This window comes from Haliotis rubra, unplaced genomic scaffold (assembly GCF_003918875.1).
Source record: "Haliotis rubra isolate DU_JTF1 unplaced genomic scaffold, ASM391887v1 Scf55, whole genome shotgun sequence".
Lineage (NCBI taxonomy): Eukaryota > Metazoa > Mollusca > Gastropoda > Lepetellida > Haliotidae > Haliotis > Haliotis rubra.
The window spans coordinates 2728107-2747216 of NW_025767246.1; the positions used below are offsets into that span (position 1 = coordinate 2728107).

The following is a 19110-nucleotide window of genomic DNA, read 5'->3' on the forward strand; positions in this document are numbered from 1 at the left end:
AGGGGGGATATGAGGTGCAGGGTTGGGATGGAGGGAGGTAACTCTGATTATGAATCAATTCGTGGCGGGGGGACTTAATACTCACCAGTACATATATCATGGTTTGACCTGACAAATTATGAAATATTTGCTTCATATCTTTCGAAATAACATATTCTATACACACATACATATACATAGACATGTACGAATTATTTGTTCAATAAAACATAATATTCTATAACTGTTACATTAGTTAGCTATTTCGCAGGAAGAGTATCGCATCTAACACATGTGTACATTGGATTTGTTTATTCTGAAATCTCACAGTGACTGAGACGTGAAACTGCTTTAGAACTGAACTTCAGTTTTAAAATTTGTGAGCGACATTCCTTGTTTTGGAGGTGGACATTATGTTAATCGATCTAAAATTTCACTCCCCAAAATGATGTTAAAACCGGCAGAAGAATCCTTAATCTTTCTATTTTAACAGGATGTTGAGTTGTGGATTCCACCCGCGCCTTTGCAACCTTTGACAGATCCAACAGTGATCGATCTACGGATGCTTCGTGCAACGGGAGCAACTTCAGACGAGGTTATAAACCTCAGTTCTAATTTTTATTTTGGTGTGTGTGTGTGTGTGTGTGTGTGTGTGTGTGTTGGCGTGTGTGTGAGTCAGACCTTGACTCTCCGCTATTAACCCATCTGCGAATATTCAAAGAATAAAATGTTTGACGTACTTCGAACATACCAGTCACAATAAAGACGCACATGCGCACACGCACATGGACGCGTGTACGCGCGCACACATCATAGTAAATCAACAGCATACAACAAAACACCAAGAAACTAACGCATACACACGTAAACATACATAATGACACGCTAGCACTCACGATTACTTCCTTCACATACTGAATGTGTTTAAGGGGCATCTCCGCAGCTTGTGACCACGGGATCCTATTCAAGCACACCGTGAAGATCCGGGTTAGAATTGGTCTTCAGTAACCCATGCTTGTCGTAAGAGGCGACTAACGGGATCGGGTGGTCAAGCTCGCTGATAAGGTTGACACGTCATCGTATCCCAGTTAAGTAGATCAATGCTCAGGCTGTTGATCACTGGATTGTCTGGTCAAGACTCATTATTTACAGACCGCCGCCATATCACTTGAATATTGCTGAGCGCGGCGTAAAACTAAACTCACTCACTCTCATCTAAAGCAACAGATCCTTCCAATGCTTATCATCCCCTTGCTACGCATAAACTCTTCTTCTCAGAATAATTTACTCAAAGCCATAAGGAAAATCCATGTCCGGAGCCGCAAAATACCAATCATATTTTAGATCCGTGTTTAAGGGGTGTGAGAGTGGAGAACATAGTATCATCCCCATTATTTGCAAGTGCGGCGGTAGATAAGGTTTCGATTCATCAGAAGCGCTCTTAAAATCGCCAGCATCAACATATGACACCATCTCCAAGATGTTCCAGTCGGGGCATACATTGTGTTCCCATTCCACATTGCCCATGTTGGTTGATCAGCCTTCAGATAACCAGCGTCTGGTTTTCATAACGTGGTTGATTTCCAGCCAGCATACCAGCCACTGGTTTGTCAGGGTCTGATTCATATATTTGTTGAGTGAGTGAGTGAGTGAGTATGGTTTTACGCCGCTTTTAGCAATATTCCAGCAATACTGCCGCGGGGACAACAGAAATGGGTTTCACACATTGTACCCATGTGGGAATCGAACCCGGCTCTTCGGCGTGACAAGCGAACGCTTTAACCACTTAGGCTACCCCACCGCCCCTCATATATTTGGATATAGTGTTGAGATGGCGTGACGAGGGGTTCATCGTCGTGTTCGTGATTACTGCTCTTATACAGCAGTTTAACATGGACATCTCACCCAGACAGGTCATTGTCCACTCTTCGTATCAACCCTTTAATATCGAGCTCCAGGCAGGGTAACATGAAGAAACATTTTGCCTCTTTCTTGGCATTAGGTGGCTCAACAGACATTTGCAGAAAGGAAGTTGATTTAATACTGAAAAATAATTATCATAAAATTAAACTGTGAATAAAATATATGAATAAAACCAATAAAATGACAGATGTGGCAGACTAAATTCCCACACGTAAAATATCTTTTCAAACAATCAAACGTCAACAGTAGGTTTTCCACGCACATCGTCCATTTCCACGACAGGGACTGAGGTGGAGTTCAAGAGCTGTGGTGTATTCGTCAACCCGCTATGCCCACTAATTGGTGGACTAGGCAAACCTTCCTAACCTGTTATTGCTATTGAGTGCTGACCAATGAATTCAAATTTGGAACGATACATAATAGTTATCAAATGTAACTATTCATATATAGAATTAATATAAAATCATAAACGCAAACCCGCCTGACAGTATTTCCATAAGCATTAGTTTTTCGTAAAGGAAGTACATGATTTAATTGAAAATGAATAAAATATATGAATAAAACCAATAAAATGACCGGAAGTGATGTGGCAGACTAAATTCCACACGTAAAATATCTTGGTTGATGAAGATCAAACAATCAAACGTCAACAGTAGGTTTTCCACGCAATTGCAATCGTTGCTACTGAGTGCTGATACGTGGGTCCAATAGTCTTGAAACATTTCGAAATCCGTGGGTCTAACAGTCTTTAGATATTTGCAGTCTTTGACATTTGCATACTGGCAGATAATTGTCTCCATTTTGTTTTGAAGTGAGAAAAACACAACATGGACGGTGAATGATTACTCCACAAATGGGGGTATGACTGATCTTGCAAACACTACAGAGTAGCGTCCCATAGTCGTGCCAAGATCCGCAGTCACTAGTTGGAATCAAATGGTACATGGATTGAGAACATATCACGTGACCCCTGTCATTTTTCGTGAAACGTCCACCGTACAAACTCAATTGTGAGCAATCTTTCAGAAATACCATGATATGCGTGAGATCGGCTAGCACCACAAACAAAACCACAAATAAAAGGTCAGAAACAAAACTGTCGCTAATCCCACTCAGCAAACTTTCATCATAAAAATTTCATGGCAAGAAGTCCTCTGCTTTCCTGACATCGACTTGTAATGGCAATACTGGTTTCTATGTGTGAGGAAAATCCGATAACCGAGATCATATAGATCCCGGAATATTTCCAGTGCCGTTATGTACTTGTCTGGAGGAGCGTCTGTATGTTGCAGTGAAATATGCACCTCAAATACAAACTGTGTCACGTTGTGTAACGCGTTGTTTCTCATCATTTCCGGGATCACCTTCCACTCCATATCTTCAATATCAATTTTCAAAATATCAATTGTAGTCTGAAAGATGAAAAGAAAAAGGATTAATGATGTATCGTTTTGGTAAAGTTTAAAGATATTTTGGTACCGGAGTTAAGGGGGTCTCTCGTCACGACGAAATGGGTGAATTTGGGTTTAAACGGTATTCGAGTTACGTCATGTTCAGCTTAATTTGGGAGGAAATCCTAAAGTGATGCTGGTCTCACCACGTTGGTGAAACACAGGATATTGCAAAGATATGGTGCTAACAAAAACGTCATTTTCTGATTGGCTGAGCGCTCTTCTATATTTTTCAATGGACCCCGCTTACAAGCGAGTAACATTTTCTATGTACCCCGCTGGGAATGCCGAACTCATTTGGTACTTCGTAGTAGTAATTCTTTATCTCGAATAACATTGAATCAGGTATGGTGTACGGAAATTACCGATGTTTCGCGAATGCAAATCGATGAAAGGGAGATAACTCTAAATTTGTTTTTCTTGTCGTCCTGTCCTCTATACTATGATCCGATACCCGTGCTTCAAACAGTTCAAAATTACCATTGAGGTGTTTGGTAAGATAAATACGTTGTTCACTGGTCCCTCGTGGTCCATGGGTTGATGTACCCTCGATGTTCCTTCATGTCCCAAACATAAACAAACATCGAGGGTACATCAGCTCATGTCCGCCTCGAGACCACTGAACAACTTATAATACAAAATTTGGGCGGGCCGGGATTCGAACTCAAGCTAATAGGTCCCTAGCCCCACGAGACGCAAGTCTGTCATAGCGAACGTGTGGGATATATCATTTCCGACAAAGGTACGTGTAGCTAAGATACATGGCGTTCACTGACATGTCAGTGAACGCTATGTATCTTAGCTAAGGTACGTGGTGTCCGTCTTCGTCATGTTGGAGAACATTGCAAAACGCGATGGAAAAACCTGTCCCTATTTCCGTCGCTCACTCACTACCGTTACTTACCCCCACCCGCTACCGTGCCACGCACCCGTGAGAATCTGAGTTGAGACTAATTAACTTCTGTTTGCGCCTAACGGGATCGGTTGTCATGGTTACTGAATTCTTTACTGCATGTTGTCACATCCCAATTGCGATGACCGACTCAGGTATTCAGTAACCGGGTCCATATTTGAAATTGATTATTTACAGACAACCAGCTAGAATAATGGTATGAGACGCTATAAAAAAAATAAATAAAAAAAACCCCGGTAAAACAAGGATCATAAGACAGATACCTGCGTGTGGCGAAGAGACTCGCGTATACAGTTGAGGGTTTTCATCGGCCATTTTCTCTCTGATCTGCCGTTGTAGTCCGAAATTCCCAAAGAATGAAACATTATGCCTTTGCTGCGCTGATGGTCGTCTTTACCCATACTGAGAATAAAATTTCGTATTTGAATAATAACCTTAGCTGCGGACAAATCCGAAATCATGTCCTTGATGTTTCACGTCGTGTAGTGTGGAATCTGTTTTACTGAAAATTCTAACTATGAATCCGACTTACCAGAGAAAGTCAAGCTGGAGAGAGAGAGAGAGAGAGAGAGAGAGAGAGAGAGAGAGAGAGAGAGAGAGAGAGAGATGAGAGAGAGAGAGAGAGAGAGAGAGAGAGAGAGAGAGAGAGAGAGAGAGAGAGAGAGAGAGAGAGAGAGAGAGAGAGAGACACTAGGGGAGACAGAGCCCGTGAGTAAAAGAAAGAAATGGAGAGAGAAAGAGGTGACGTTAAACAGTGTACACTAGTACATATGATGAAATATTATCGAAATTATACAGTACCTGCAAATTCTAACGTATGAATTCGACTTAGCTGAGGAGAGAGAGAGAGAGAGGGGGGGGGGAAGAAAGAAAGGGAGAGAAAGAGGTGACGTTAAACGTATGAATTCGACTTGGCTGAGAGAGAGAGAGAGAGACTGAGAGAGAGAGAGAGAGAGACGCTAAGGTCGACTGCAACCTTATTACTCTATGTTGAGGATCCGCAAAATTAGTTGTACACAATTGCTTCCCTAAGCACGCCAGACAGAAACCTATGAGGCGTGTATCCCCGTTCACCCCGATTAATCTTTCATGGTTTGATAGCAAGGCCATGTAGGTCATGTGGAAGCACAATCATTTCTCATCTCAAGTTTCACTGAACCATTCTTTTAATTAACAGAACAGTTACAGAGCTAAAGGTTACTTTATACAAGAGTGTAGCAGGAATGAGTGATGATTTAAACATCAAATGAAAATGGGTTCCTTCATAAATATGCAAACTCGAGTACATCCTTCGTCCTTCATTTTCTGTTTCGTTAGGAAATAAATGCAGCATGGGGTTTTATGAACTGGTATTTCATACGGAAATAAATTATGAGGATTCATGATGTTATGTGACATGTGAACCGACGGTTCGTGAAACACAACAGGAAACCGTTAGACGCATGTTCCCTAAAGGAAAGATACAAATTCAACATTGTCATCTACAGTTCTTACCTCGGATCAAAAGAATGAATTTGACATCCGTATTCCAGTTCCGTCGCGTCGTCGAAACTGAAGTCGTTGTTGATGCTGGAAATATAATATATATATATGCTATTCAAATTGTTTATAGTTTATATATTCGTATTTACCAATGCTAATGCAGAATTTCTTGCAAAGTGTATATACTGTCAGCTGGCGGTGTGCCGACATGATGTGGACGTGATACGCTATATATTCAGATAATATGGGTGTGATATGATATATGTTCCGATATTTAATGATATCACAAACTCTCCTTTTTCGCATGTGAATCACGTCCCCGAATCATTTGTCAGACAATAAAGATAGGATATTATAATGGAGGAACATTCTGCTATTTACAACCAACCAGGAAATGATGGTGAAGCGGCATAATCTGGTTCTTGGACAGTTTATGTTACTATTCACATGTTTGCATCAATATAAGCTGAAGGTCGCGGGTTCGATCCCCGACCGCGTCAACCAAAAAACGTTAAAATATGGTACTTGTTGGTCCCTGCCTGGCGCTCGGCATTAATGGGTACTGGTCGGCTCGGAGTCAGTATAATGTGTCTGAGTGGGGTATTCATGCTTCACTGCGGCATGGTATCTCAGTGGGCTAGCACTATAAAACCAGCTTCAGTCTGGGCTAGTACAAGCAGCCGCACATACACATAAACACGCACGCACGTCGTCATATGAGCGAAATATTCTCAAGCACGACGTTAAACCTAACTTCACTTCACCTCAGCGCAATATAACGTTTAATGTATCGTATGTATTGCGATACAGGGGTTGTAAATCGATGGATTGTATCGTGAACTGCGATCAATTACCACACCACTACTGTGAGCGCATTGGATTTATTCGGGTTTCAGTCTTACGTGGTGCAGCCCCTCATCAACCCAGCCCCACGCCACCCGCGTTATGTTAACAGTGTGTGAGTTAAAGTACTCTCGGAAATGCTAGAAAAATGCTTTTTAGCCTTAATACTTTGATAAAGGTGATAAATGTACTATGTTGTCAATATATCAACTCGCCTATAGTGTACCTAATTTTTTTTTCAATCGATTTAACATTCCCATGCATTTAAAGGGCAGTTTACAGGAGAGAATATGGTACCAAAACAACAACTTAAGATTTTTTCAGAGTTCAACAACAGAAATCTGAAATAGTCTTTACATTTATGCTAATAATACAGGTGGTGTAAAAATATGAATCAACGTTTTTCTTTAACAAATAAATGTTGAATGTTTGTGTTACTTTACTTAATTATCGTTTCTTTATTGAAGAAATATTAATATAAATGTTAAGTCTTGATAAATAAGTTTCCCGTCATGCATGCACATCTTTATCATAGCGTCCACTATGGCCAACTATTTGCAGTCAATTGTTGCAAAGGTTTATTAGTTTTTTGTGCTTGAAAAAGAAAGAGGTAAACCTTTCATTAGTTTAGAAAGGGTTCATTACAGAACTTGTAGAGCTGTTGGTATGTCTTACCAACAAGTTTACAATATTGTAAACAAATCAGACAAGACAGGGACCGTCTCAAAAGCAAAACCGGGACGTAAAACCATCCTTGACAACTTTGAAAAGGGAGTACTTAGACCGGCGGTCTAAAAACTGTTGAGAAGAAGAATATATATATTCTAAAGAAGCTACACCAGTGACTTCGTTCAATCTTTGGCCAATGTTCACAACTAAATTAAACTGACCGAATTACATCCATATTTTTGCAATGAAATATACTGTTGACATGCAAAGCACTTATTAAAACGTTGCACATTTCTACAATCAATCGATAAGATAACACAAGTGATAGGATTCTTTCCAATGTACAGTAATTCGTATGTTTATTGCAAAACAAACACACATACACAAATGATCCCTTACATAACCAATACGTATACTATACGTACACATATTCAACATTTTGAAGACAACATCTATTGAGATGACCCTTCCCCCGAGCGTGTACTCAGGTGTCAATTTCACCTGTCGATACCGTGCATGCTGATGACGTAACACAGGCAGGTAATGTTTGTATCAAATAACGTCCCACTACCCGTTATTTTTCTAAGTTTTTGGTATTTTCATCAGTAAAAACACATTTTAGGGCATGTCTCAAAATTTATTCCCTCGGTCTACATTAGGTAGATGTTTCTTAAAGTGATATTTGTTATTTAAGTAACTGTAATACCTCTGAATTTTAAATATAAGTCAAAAAGCATTTTTCTAGCATTTCCGACGGTACTTTAGTATGGTCGGGGATCGAACCCGCGACCTTCCGCTCTCCGGGCGGACGCTCTAACCACTACACCACGGAGGTGGTCTGTACCAATGTGGTGAATCGAACCCGGGTCTATGGCTTGACGAGCGGACGCTTTGACCAGTAGGCTACCCCACCGCCCCTTGTATTGTATGATATATATTTTAAGTAGGCTACAATTATATATTGTGGGGGGCAAAGTGGCCATTCCAGGAAACTGTGTATTCGCGACTGGGAGGGGCGACTCTTCACAGTTAATTGTACAGTTTTGTTGTCGCGGGTCGCCTCTGTAAATACCATCAGTGATGTAGTGAGTGTGTATTGTTTTACGCCGCACTCAGCAATATTCCAGTTATATGGCGGCGATCTGTAAATAATCGACTCTGGACCAGACAATCCAGTGATCAACAGCATAAGCATCGATCTACGCAATTGGGATACGATGAGATGTGTCAACCAAGTCAGATAGCTTGACCACCCGATCCCGTTAGTCGCGTTTTACAACAAGCATGGGTTACTGAAGACCAATTCCAACCCGAATCTTCACGGTCTTCAGTGATGTAAAGTACTGACTTAACATACCAGCGTGTGTATTATCCAATAAAATATTTCTGGTTCAAGAACTTTGTTTTCTTGTAATGACTGTGCTACCAGATAACAACATTAAATCGTGTCCTCACCCGAAGGAATAGACCAGACACGGTTTCTTTGGTTTGACGAGGGGGTCGTTACAGATCTCCCAGCCGCCATCTTGCTGAAGCCCCATTCTCTTCATGTCTCCACACGCCACCTGGATGTTTTCCACGTAACTACAAAAAAGACGTAATGACGTTGCTACATCAAGGTCAAGGTCATTTAACACAACGCGTCCCACAACACAACCTGATGCTCTCCATTGTCAAGATCATACGACTTGCACGTTGGTTGTCGTCACAAGCCACTCTCATGTTCTCCGCGTAACTACAAGTTCAAAGTCATATCCAAAGTCTCAATCCTAATATTTCCACCAAAATGATTCAGATCAGAAAGGATAGAGGTCAAGGTCAAGGTTATATCAAGGACGAAACAGTATATATGAGTTTGTATGATCCCACTCGGCATGTTCCTTCCGCATTAAGACAGACAGACAGATTTTATTGACGCAAGCCACATGGGCCTCTGGCCATACATACAATACAATATAGATAATATTTATGTTGGATGGTGAGGATGACATTATTAATAAGTTAAAAGTTGTTTCTTACACGGAATGCTTCATACACATATCTGCCTAGAGAGCGTTGAGTATTAATATTTTCTGATGATAATAACTGTATACATTTATAAACTGAATAATTTTTACAATAATATTTCTTTAAATGAATAGATCTTTTACAATAACATTTCTTTAAATGAATAGACCTTTTACAATAATATTTCTTTAAATGAATAGATCTTTTACAATAACATTTCTTTAAATGAATAGACCTTTTACAATAATATTTCTTTAAATGAATAGATCTTTTACAATAATATTTCTTTAAATGAATAATCTTTTACAATAATATTTCTTTAAAAGAATAGATCTTTTACAATAATATTTCTTTAAATGAATAGACCTTTTACAATAATATATCTTTAAATGAATAGACCTTTTACAATAATATTTCTTTAAATGAATAGACCTTTTACAATAATATTTCTTTAAATGAATAGATCTTTTACAATAATATTTCTTTAAATGAATAGACCTTTTACAATAATATTTCTTTAAATGAATAGATCTTTTACAATAATATTTCTTTAAATGAATAGATCTTTTACAATAATATTTCTTTAAATGAATAGATCTTTTACAATAATATTTCTTTAAATGAATAGATCTTTTACAATAACATTTCTTTAAATGAATAGATCTTTTACAATAATATTTCTTTAAATGAATAGACCTTTTACAATAATATTTCTTTAAATGAATAGACCTTTTACAATAATATTTCTTTAAATGAATAGACCTTTTACAATAATATTTCTTTAAATGAATAGACCTTTTACAATAATATTTCTTTAAATGAATAGACCTTTTACAATAATATTTCTTTAAATGAAAAGACCTTTTACAATAATATTTCTTTAAATGAATAGACCTTTTACAATAATATTTCTTTAAATGAATAGATCTTTTACAATAACATTTCTTTAAATGAATAGACCTTTTACAATAATATTTCTTTAAATGAATAGATCTTTTACAATAACATTTCTTTAAATGAATAGACCTTTTACAATAATATTTCTTTAAATGAATAGATCTTTTACAATAATATTTCTTTAAATGAATAATCCTTTACAATAATATTTCTTTAAATGAATAGATCTTTTACAATAATATTTCTTTAAATGAATAGATCTTTTACAATAATATTTCTTTAAATGAATAGATCTTTTACAATAATATTTCTTTAAATGAATAGACCTTTTACAATAATATTTCTTTAAATGAATAGACCTTTTACAATAATATTTCTTTAAATGAATAGACCTTTTACAATAATATTTCTTTAAATGAAAAGACCTTTTACAATAATATTTCTTTAAATGAATAGATCTTAGGTGAGTGTACGATGGACACCTGAGTAAAAAGTGAAATTCGTCTTCTATGTCATTAACATTACAGTTAGTACAATTTATTTCATCCCGTGGGATTTTATTACTACCATGTCTACCAGTTTCAATTAATAATGTATGAGATGATAATCTTAATTTGTATAATGCAGACCTGTGGTTACAATTTAAAACATTAACTAAATACATTTCAAAGCCAAATTTTACCTTAAATTGTTTGAATAACATATAAGTAGTAGATTTCATCATCTCCTGGCACCAATACGTAATGAATTTATCTTGTAGTCGTTGTTTTAATAAAGACATGAAAACTGGAACATTTACCTCTAAGGGAGACAACCATGCATAATAAAAACCGTTGCTCAGGGATGGACAGGGATGCTGTTCTAGCTCACTCACTCACTCATTCACGCACGCACTCACGCACTCACGCACTCACGCACTCACGCACGCACTCACGCACTCACTCACTCACTCACTCACTCACTCAACGAAGCAATCAATCAACCAAACAGTCAGTTGAGACCCTGACTAATTAGCAGATAAAGCGATCCGCGACAAGTCTCACTCTGTTTTAACGTTTTAACATTTTACCTGTGGTATATTTCAGTCAATTGACCAGGTTCAAGTGTTCGTATCTCAGATCGTGTAGGGGGCACATGACCTCTGCGACACTCTGCCACAGGGATGATTGGTGTATCTGTGTAAGCATTATCCTGGAACAATAATCAATGAGTATTAGATCCTAATTCTTAACTAAATCATAACGCATTGAACTTGATCCCTTAAGATCAGAGATTTCCTCGGAAATGAGTGATTGAGTTTAGTATTACGACGTTTTTTATCAATATTCCAGCAATATCACAAGGGACATAAAAATAGGGCTTCATACATTGTACCCATGTGGGGAATCGAACCCGAGTCTTCGGCGTGACGAATGAACGCTTTAACCACTAGGCTACCTCACCGCCCCCAGTCGGAAGAAAAGAAAGGTCCATTTCCTCAGTGATGCATCCTTCATAGTTAAAATAGCACCATTTACAAAGCAGTAGGATAAAATAATTATTGTTTTCCACGAAGACATTAGAATTTAAACAATATTGGTTTATTATTACGTAAGACTGACTGACTGAGTTTGGTTTTGCGCCGCTTTTAGCAATATTCCAGCAACATCACGGCGGGAGACACCAGAAACGGGCTTCACACAATGTACCCATGTGGGGATTCGAACCCGGGCCTTCGGAGTGACGAGCCAACGCTTTAACCACTAGGCTACCCCACCGCCCCTATTACGTAAGAAGTATTAAACAGTGTTCTTAAAAGTAGCTGTCGATGCTCATGATACCTGTCTCTATTATGTCAAGGCCGCTGTCTTGTAGCTGTAATATGGCTTCATAACAAACAAGCATACAAACTAATGCTCTATCTTGAACACAGTTTACAACGGCATATACTGAATTCGCTTATTCACGCAATAAGATACACACGTGTATGTTTCTTTCTTTTTTTCTTTCTTGTTTAACGCCGCACTCAGCAATATCCCAGCTATATGGCGGCGGTCTGTAAATAATCGAATCTGGACCAGACAATCCGGTGATTGTCATCATGACAAGCTAGTCTACGAGCCTGACCACCAGATCCTGTTAGTTGCCTTTTGTCAAATACTGCTTCGTCATGCAGCATGGGTTGCTGAAGACCAATTTTAACACGAATCGATCTTCATGAGTCAAACTTGTGTAAACTGAAAAGGTAAGATCAACACCCACTGTCAACGAAGCATACCTTTTCATACTTGTGACTTTGACAATTCTCCTCGTAGATGACTGGCACAGGCGAGTTGCGCTGGAACAAGACAGGTCAGCGGTTATCATTTATGAAAACGTTTCATGTATGGAAAACAGCTTTCCCCCATAAGCTCACGGACACAATATTTATAGAAAACAGCTTTTTCGATATTCTCACGAATACAATAGTTCTAGAAAACACCTTTCCCCATATTCTCACGAACATGATGTTTATGGAAAGGAGCTTTCCCCCAATCGTCACGAACACAATATTTTTGGAAAATAGCTTTCCCCATATCCTCAAGAAATGCAATATTTAAGTAAAACATATTCTCATGAACATGATATTAATGTAAAACAGCTTCTCCTGTATTCTCACGAATATAATATTTATGGAAAACAGCTTTCCACATATTCACATGAACATAATATTTATAATATGTAAAACAGCTTTCTCCATTTTATCATGAACATGATGTTTATGGAAAACAGCTATTCTCAATCGTCACGAACACAATGTTTTTTTGGAAAATAGCTTTCCCCATGCATATGCTCACGAATGCAATATTTATGGAAAACAGCTTTCCCATATTCTCACGAATACAATATTTATGTAAAACAGCTTTCCGTATATTCTCATGAACATGATATTAATGTATTCTCACGAATATAATATTTATGGAAAACAGCTATCCTCAATCGCCACGAACACAATATTTTTGGGAAAATAGCTTTCCCCATCACCGGTACTTTTCCACATATTCTCACGAATATTTATGGAAAACAGCCTCCCTATATTCTCAAGAACACAATATGTATGGAAAACGGGTTTCGCCATATTCTCATTAATCCAATCCTAAGAGAAAGCAGCCAACCATATATTGTCCTGAGCACCATCTTTAAATAACCAAGCAAACGACATATTTTTATGACAATTTCAGTGAGTGAGTTTAGTTTTACGCCGCTTTTAGAAATATTCCAGCAATATCACGGCGGGGGACACCAGAAATGGGCTTCACTCACTGTACCCATGTGGTGAATCGAACCCGGGGTCTTCGGCGTGACGAGCGAACGCTTTAACCACTGGGCTGCCGCTCCAACAATTTCAGGGTTGTAATCCCTTGGTATGTTAACCAAACATACCACAAAGCACATGGCACTGGAGCTTACAGCAAGCAGAGGGAAACACCCATAATGTCTGTATATATTTGTTTGTTTGTGTAACGCCGTACGCTATATGGCGGCGGCCAGACAATCCAGTGATCAATAGCATGAGCATCGATGTACGCAAATGGGATACGATGACATGTTTTCATCCAAGTCGACTCTTACGACAAGCATGGGTTGCTGAAGACCAATACTAACCCGAAACTTCACGGTTCAAACAGCAAAGAACAGTAACGTTAAAGGCACAATGTCACACACTTTCGACAATATTATGGCCTATATTATATATATTGGGGCATATGCACTCACTTTAGCTTCCTATTGATGCAATAAAAGACTTATTGTCCCTTACGACTTGCTTGAAATCGATAACTGAAACTTCGAGGCGAACAGTTTTCAAACAGAGGACACTTGTAATATATGGAATGTAAACAATTGCTCCGTACATCAAAACCTGTCGCACGCGGTGTTGTCGGTGTTTGCCGAAATGGTTTCAATCACATGTGTTTGTAGGATATTCGTAAAGAGCGCTCCAAGGGGCAAAACTCTATGGGGTTCGCTTGAAATAATGTTCGGGCAGTAGAGGGCGCGAGAGTCGATTTAATGCAACGGTGCATGAATTCATTCGAACTTTTTAATTCAATATTGTAATCCAAATACGTATTTTGTTTTTGGAATAAATTATATGGTAGCTTCTCTGAGGGCGGATAGTTAGTATCATTGAGAGAAATGCATTATTGATTATAGAGAAATGTGTTGGGATATAGTGCCTTTAAAAGCATATACAAATATAAACAACAACATTATATGTACAATTACTGCAAATATATAACGTTGAGACCGTAAATAATCACTCCAAACTGTCCGCCTAAACACATTTCATCAGAGATACTGGCAAATTAGTGGTGAAAAATTGTATGAATTGGACACATGGAAAACAGCGATATGACCAGATGTAGGCCTTAAAACGGAAACAGCTGTCACATCAAATCTATTTCTCGGATGTATTAAAAAAGAATAGTATAAATGATCAATGGCATATATTTAGTATGGGACACGGTCTCTCGAAGTAAATGTGGCGTAAAATAAATCGAAAGCAGTAACTTTCCAGCCCATGTTAACAGATACAGCCACCATAGATGCTATAATAGATGTTTTTGTACACCCAAAAACAGCTTTATTCTTCCTCTAACTGTGTAGACTCTATGTACTAGCAAATACCCTGTGATTTGACAACAACAACAACCCCCACCCCCCAAACCTACCCCAACACCATCCACCCACACATTTCCCAAATACACATGGATCAGTGGATAATTAGTGGATAATGAATAATTGAACGTTTTACGTTGTTGGGGTTCGCATTGCCAGCAGGTCAGGAAAGAGTGCTTCCTGAAATAATCAAAAGGCTAGTCGTCACGTGACCCATGACTGAGCCTCTTACACAAGAAGCCCGATCTCTCAATGGGATGGGAATGTATTTAGGGACTGGTAGTCTGTCGTACAGACCCTGAAGTAAATATATCCAAGAAAGCCCACGCAAGTCTAGAAAATGTGGCAAGTCTAGATTTCCTCAGCTTCAGGTGAATAAAGTCTAAGGGCACCTTTTCATTATATATATTTAATTTTTTTTACTATGAACTTTTTTTCAGTAAATTATGTTCATTTCAGTGACTAGTTGTTAGTCTAGGGGACTGGGAACAGGATGTGATAAGGGACTACTATAGCTATATAATATATACAGTGTCCTTGCCCTGTTGTCTGCATTTTCCCATGGTCAATCGTTTGGCGTGGTGTACGTGTAAGATGCCCCCGGCAAATGGTGCTCCTAATCGACAGTTCAATCATGGAGTGATTTTTACTTCGTACGGCTGAATGGTTTCCAGCATTTCAGGAGGTCCAAAATGAGGTTTTTTATCGATTGACCTCACCTTCACGTGCACGTTTTGAGTAGAAGCTGACGGGATAACAGCAACACACACACACACACACACACACACACACACACACACACACACACACACACACACACACACACACACACACACACACACACACACACACACACGTGTGTGTGATTTCACTCGGTATGCATGTATTCTACTATCCAACCGCCATGTGCACCTAGTTATCTTTCCAACAACACGCCATCTATCTATAGAAACATGAATGTTACCACAAAAACTTATCAGTCTGATGTTCACGATGTTACTCACCAGAAAAAAGTCTCCAATTTCTGTATGAAATACGATAATTCCAACTAACATGAACGAGCCGATCGCAAATCCAACAACCGAGCGCTTCATTTTGGACAGTGTGCACCGTGAACACAATGCCCTAAATTGATCTGTGTCTCTGTTACTCAACGCTATACGGTCAGCTTGTGTTGCCAAGCCGACCCGGACGTGCATGTCAAACCACACGAGGAGGACAAAGCAAATGAGACTTTTCCCTCCTGCGGAAGAGCTGATGATTAACAAGATGGCGCTTGTTCAAGCACAAGGATCGCGAACAGTCCCGTTCCGCTCTGCTTGTTTTCACGATCAAAATTTCTTACAATGGTGGAAAGAGTTTTGTTGTAGTTGCATGGCCGCTGCGGTCTATTTGTAGTTGATAGGTAAGCGTAGATGAGTACAAAGATATGTATTGATTTCTATACAGGAAATCCATGCATTTCGTCAGCCTGTCTACATCCATCCATCAAGCTTTCTTCATAGATGTGTGTGTGCTTCTTGTGGTAATGTCAGGTAATGCGATTATGTTCAGTGATTCATACTACTCATAATCATCTTTAACATATTGAGCTGAAAAATTATTTATACATCTAACAAATCAAGCGAACAATTTATTTTTATGCATCATAAATCCCAGCCGAAAGTTAAAAATATCCCCTGCTTTCTGAAAACGCTGAAATATCTGAAACACAATTAAAACTCAAGGTCCTGTGTGCGGAAAGGGAAACAACCACAATGTACCAGACTGTTTTTTGTATATTTAATGAATAATGTTTATGTACATGGACGGGTTAGAATTGGTCTTCAGTAACCCATGCTTGTCGTTAGAGGCGACTAACGGGATCGGATGGTCAGGCTCGCTGATTTAGTTGACACATGTCGTCCTATCCTAACTGTGTAGGTAGATGCTCATGCCGTTGATCAGTGGATTGTCTGGTCCGGACTCGATTATCATACTGTCGTTAGACAACAAACAACCACAGCAAGCCACACACGACTTCATCTACAACGTAACCTTTAGTGTTCGAGCCTACTATATATAGGAAATCTATACTCCAACTTGATTCTGTTACAGGAGATAACACTTCGGGAAGTAATTAAACCGTCTTCTCAAACTGCGTGTATCGACTAACAACAATATAGACCAATGCCCTTGGGACACATATGCCGCGGGTGAGTAACAGCCGGCAGGCAAAATAGATATATTCACACAGCTGGCACGATTTTAACAATAGGCTCGCCAATTGAGAACCACGAAATACCGCTATTATTGATTAACCTCTTGGCGTCACTAGATCCTCTGATTTCATGCAAGTGAGTAAAGTGAAAATGGGACAATCCTTGTAAATGTTCACTCTGTTCTCACTCGTCGTTGACAATGGGGCAATACACGGATCTCCCCCGGTCTTTCTCATGTCGAGCTGCCTTGAACTGTATTTTTATCCATTTTGTTTGCAAATTGATATCTTCTGTTCGCAGTTTATGTGATATCTGCTTTTTCTTTCGTGGGTAACTGTGCTGCATAGCTTGCTCTTTAGCATTGAGATGTGTTTCTCAACTCGCTCCACTAGCAATTGAACTTCGCAGCTGTCGAAACTTTTGTTTCTGTTTCAACGTTTTGGCGGATACGGGATGGCCTAAAAGTCGGGCCGGGCCGGGCCAAGGCGGGCCAAATCTATTATTGGCTAATAAACCCATTAACGAAAATCATGCCTACAATTAATCAATGCAACATACACTCATGATAATAATGATCAATCGGAAGCCACAAACGCGTACCATAATAACTTTATTACGAGTAAATCGGCTAAAATCCCGGAAGACGAGAATCCTGTGAACTGGCTGACCGAGGTTACGTCTAAAAGTGGAATCGTTAAACGAAACGGGATTTAAAACGTATAAATACTTCAGCCAATTCCGATACACATTTCCGTTGGCCCGATATTTTTAACAGAACAATTTGCTTCGACAGTCCATAGAGAATTCAGTTTTCTTTCTTCAACAAAACTTGATAATGTTGAATTTTCTTGAAAATTATTATTTGACGTAAAACGTCATATTGTAAAAGACGGTCACTTTTAAACATTCCCCCCTTATAACGCCTTTAATTTCAAGAATGAACTGCTTTGTTTGTGCTGTTGAGTCGTCGCGCCGTAGTCATAAGTTTTTGAATATATATTCAGTTCGTTTGTTTGTTTGTTTTTTATTTGTTGTTTGTTGCTTAACGCCAACCTCAGTAATATTCCAGCTATATATGGCGGCGGTCTCTGTAAATAATCGAGTGTGGAGAATGAGCATCGATCTACGTAATTGGAATACAATTACATGACTATTGTCCCAACCAAGTCAGCGAGCCTGACCACACGATCATGTTAGTCGCCCCTTACAACAAGCATGGGTTGCTGGAGTCTAAGTCTAACCGGACCTTCAAGGGTCTCGTATATAGAGAGTTAGCAATCCTGATTCATGCCTGTGATGCCGATATAATGACCTGGTTATTTATTTCATCTTCCCAATGAAGCGGGCGCAGTGAGGTAACCAGGTGGTTAAAGCCTTCTCTTGTCATGCCGAAGATTCAATTGGAAATGTGCTTCTATAAGATCCTAAAACATTGGTGTGACAATGCTCACACATGTTCAAATGACAAGCAGACTTTTATTTGACCTTTTCCTAGTTTGGCGTTTCAAAATGATTAAAATCATGACTATACATGTGACTTTATGCGCTTAGAGCATGTCCCTGGGTGATGTGGATGAGGCGCTATAAAAGTAATCTTTTTATTATTATCATTACTTAAATTACTGAGAAACACCCCCATTTTTGCGAAATCTAAGAAATATGGTGGCCAATTTTCCGAAATCTTTGAAAAATATACATATAAGAAATATGGTGGCCAAAGTTAAATGTTGTTATCATGTTTCTTGTTAATATAAAATACACCATAATAATTTATTATTTTCATTCTTCTTGTTATCATGTTTGTAATGTGACATAAGTTAAATGTTGTTATGTACATGTTTTTTCTTGTTAATATCATTTTTGTGATGTAACCATACACCATAATAATTTATTATTTTCATTCTTCTTGTTATCATGTTTTTGTAATGTGATATACTTGTAATATTTTTTCATTTTTCTTGTCACCATATTTGTTATGTACCATCATACTTGTAATGTTTTCAATTTTTCTGTTATCATGTATGTAATGTCACCATATGCTTGTTTCATTTTTCTTGTGATTATGTTTGTAATGTACCAACCTACTTGTAATATTTTCATTTTCTTG

The 19110-nt window shown here is 38.5% G+C and overlaps 1 protein-coding gene across 1 annotated transcript; it reads right to left on the minus strand.

The window, feature by feature from the left end:
- Positions 1-2708: 2708 nt before the first annotated feature.
- LOC124253693 (probable methyltransferase-like protein 24) lies at positions 2709-16223 on the minus strand. Its single transcript, XM_046687507.1, has 7 exons — positions 15807-16223; positions 12422-12481; positions 11234-11355; positions 8716-8844; positions 5761-5835; positions 4530-4668; positions 2709-3314 (listed from the first exon to the last, which is right to left on the minus strand). Exons 1-7 carry the CDS (start codon positions 15999-16001, stop codon positions 3015-3017), a joined length of 1020 nt encoding a protein of 339 aa, XP_046543463.1. The 5' UTR covers positions 16002-16223; the 3' UTR covers positions 2709-3014.
- Between the last annotated feature and the right edge of the window lie 2887 nt (positions 16224-19110).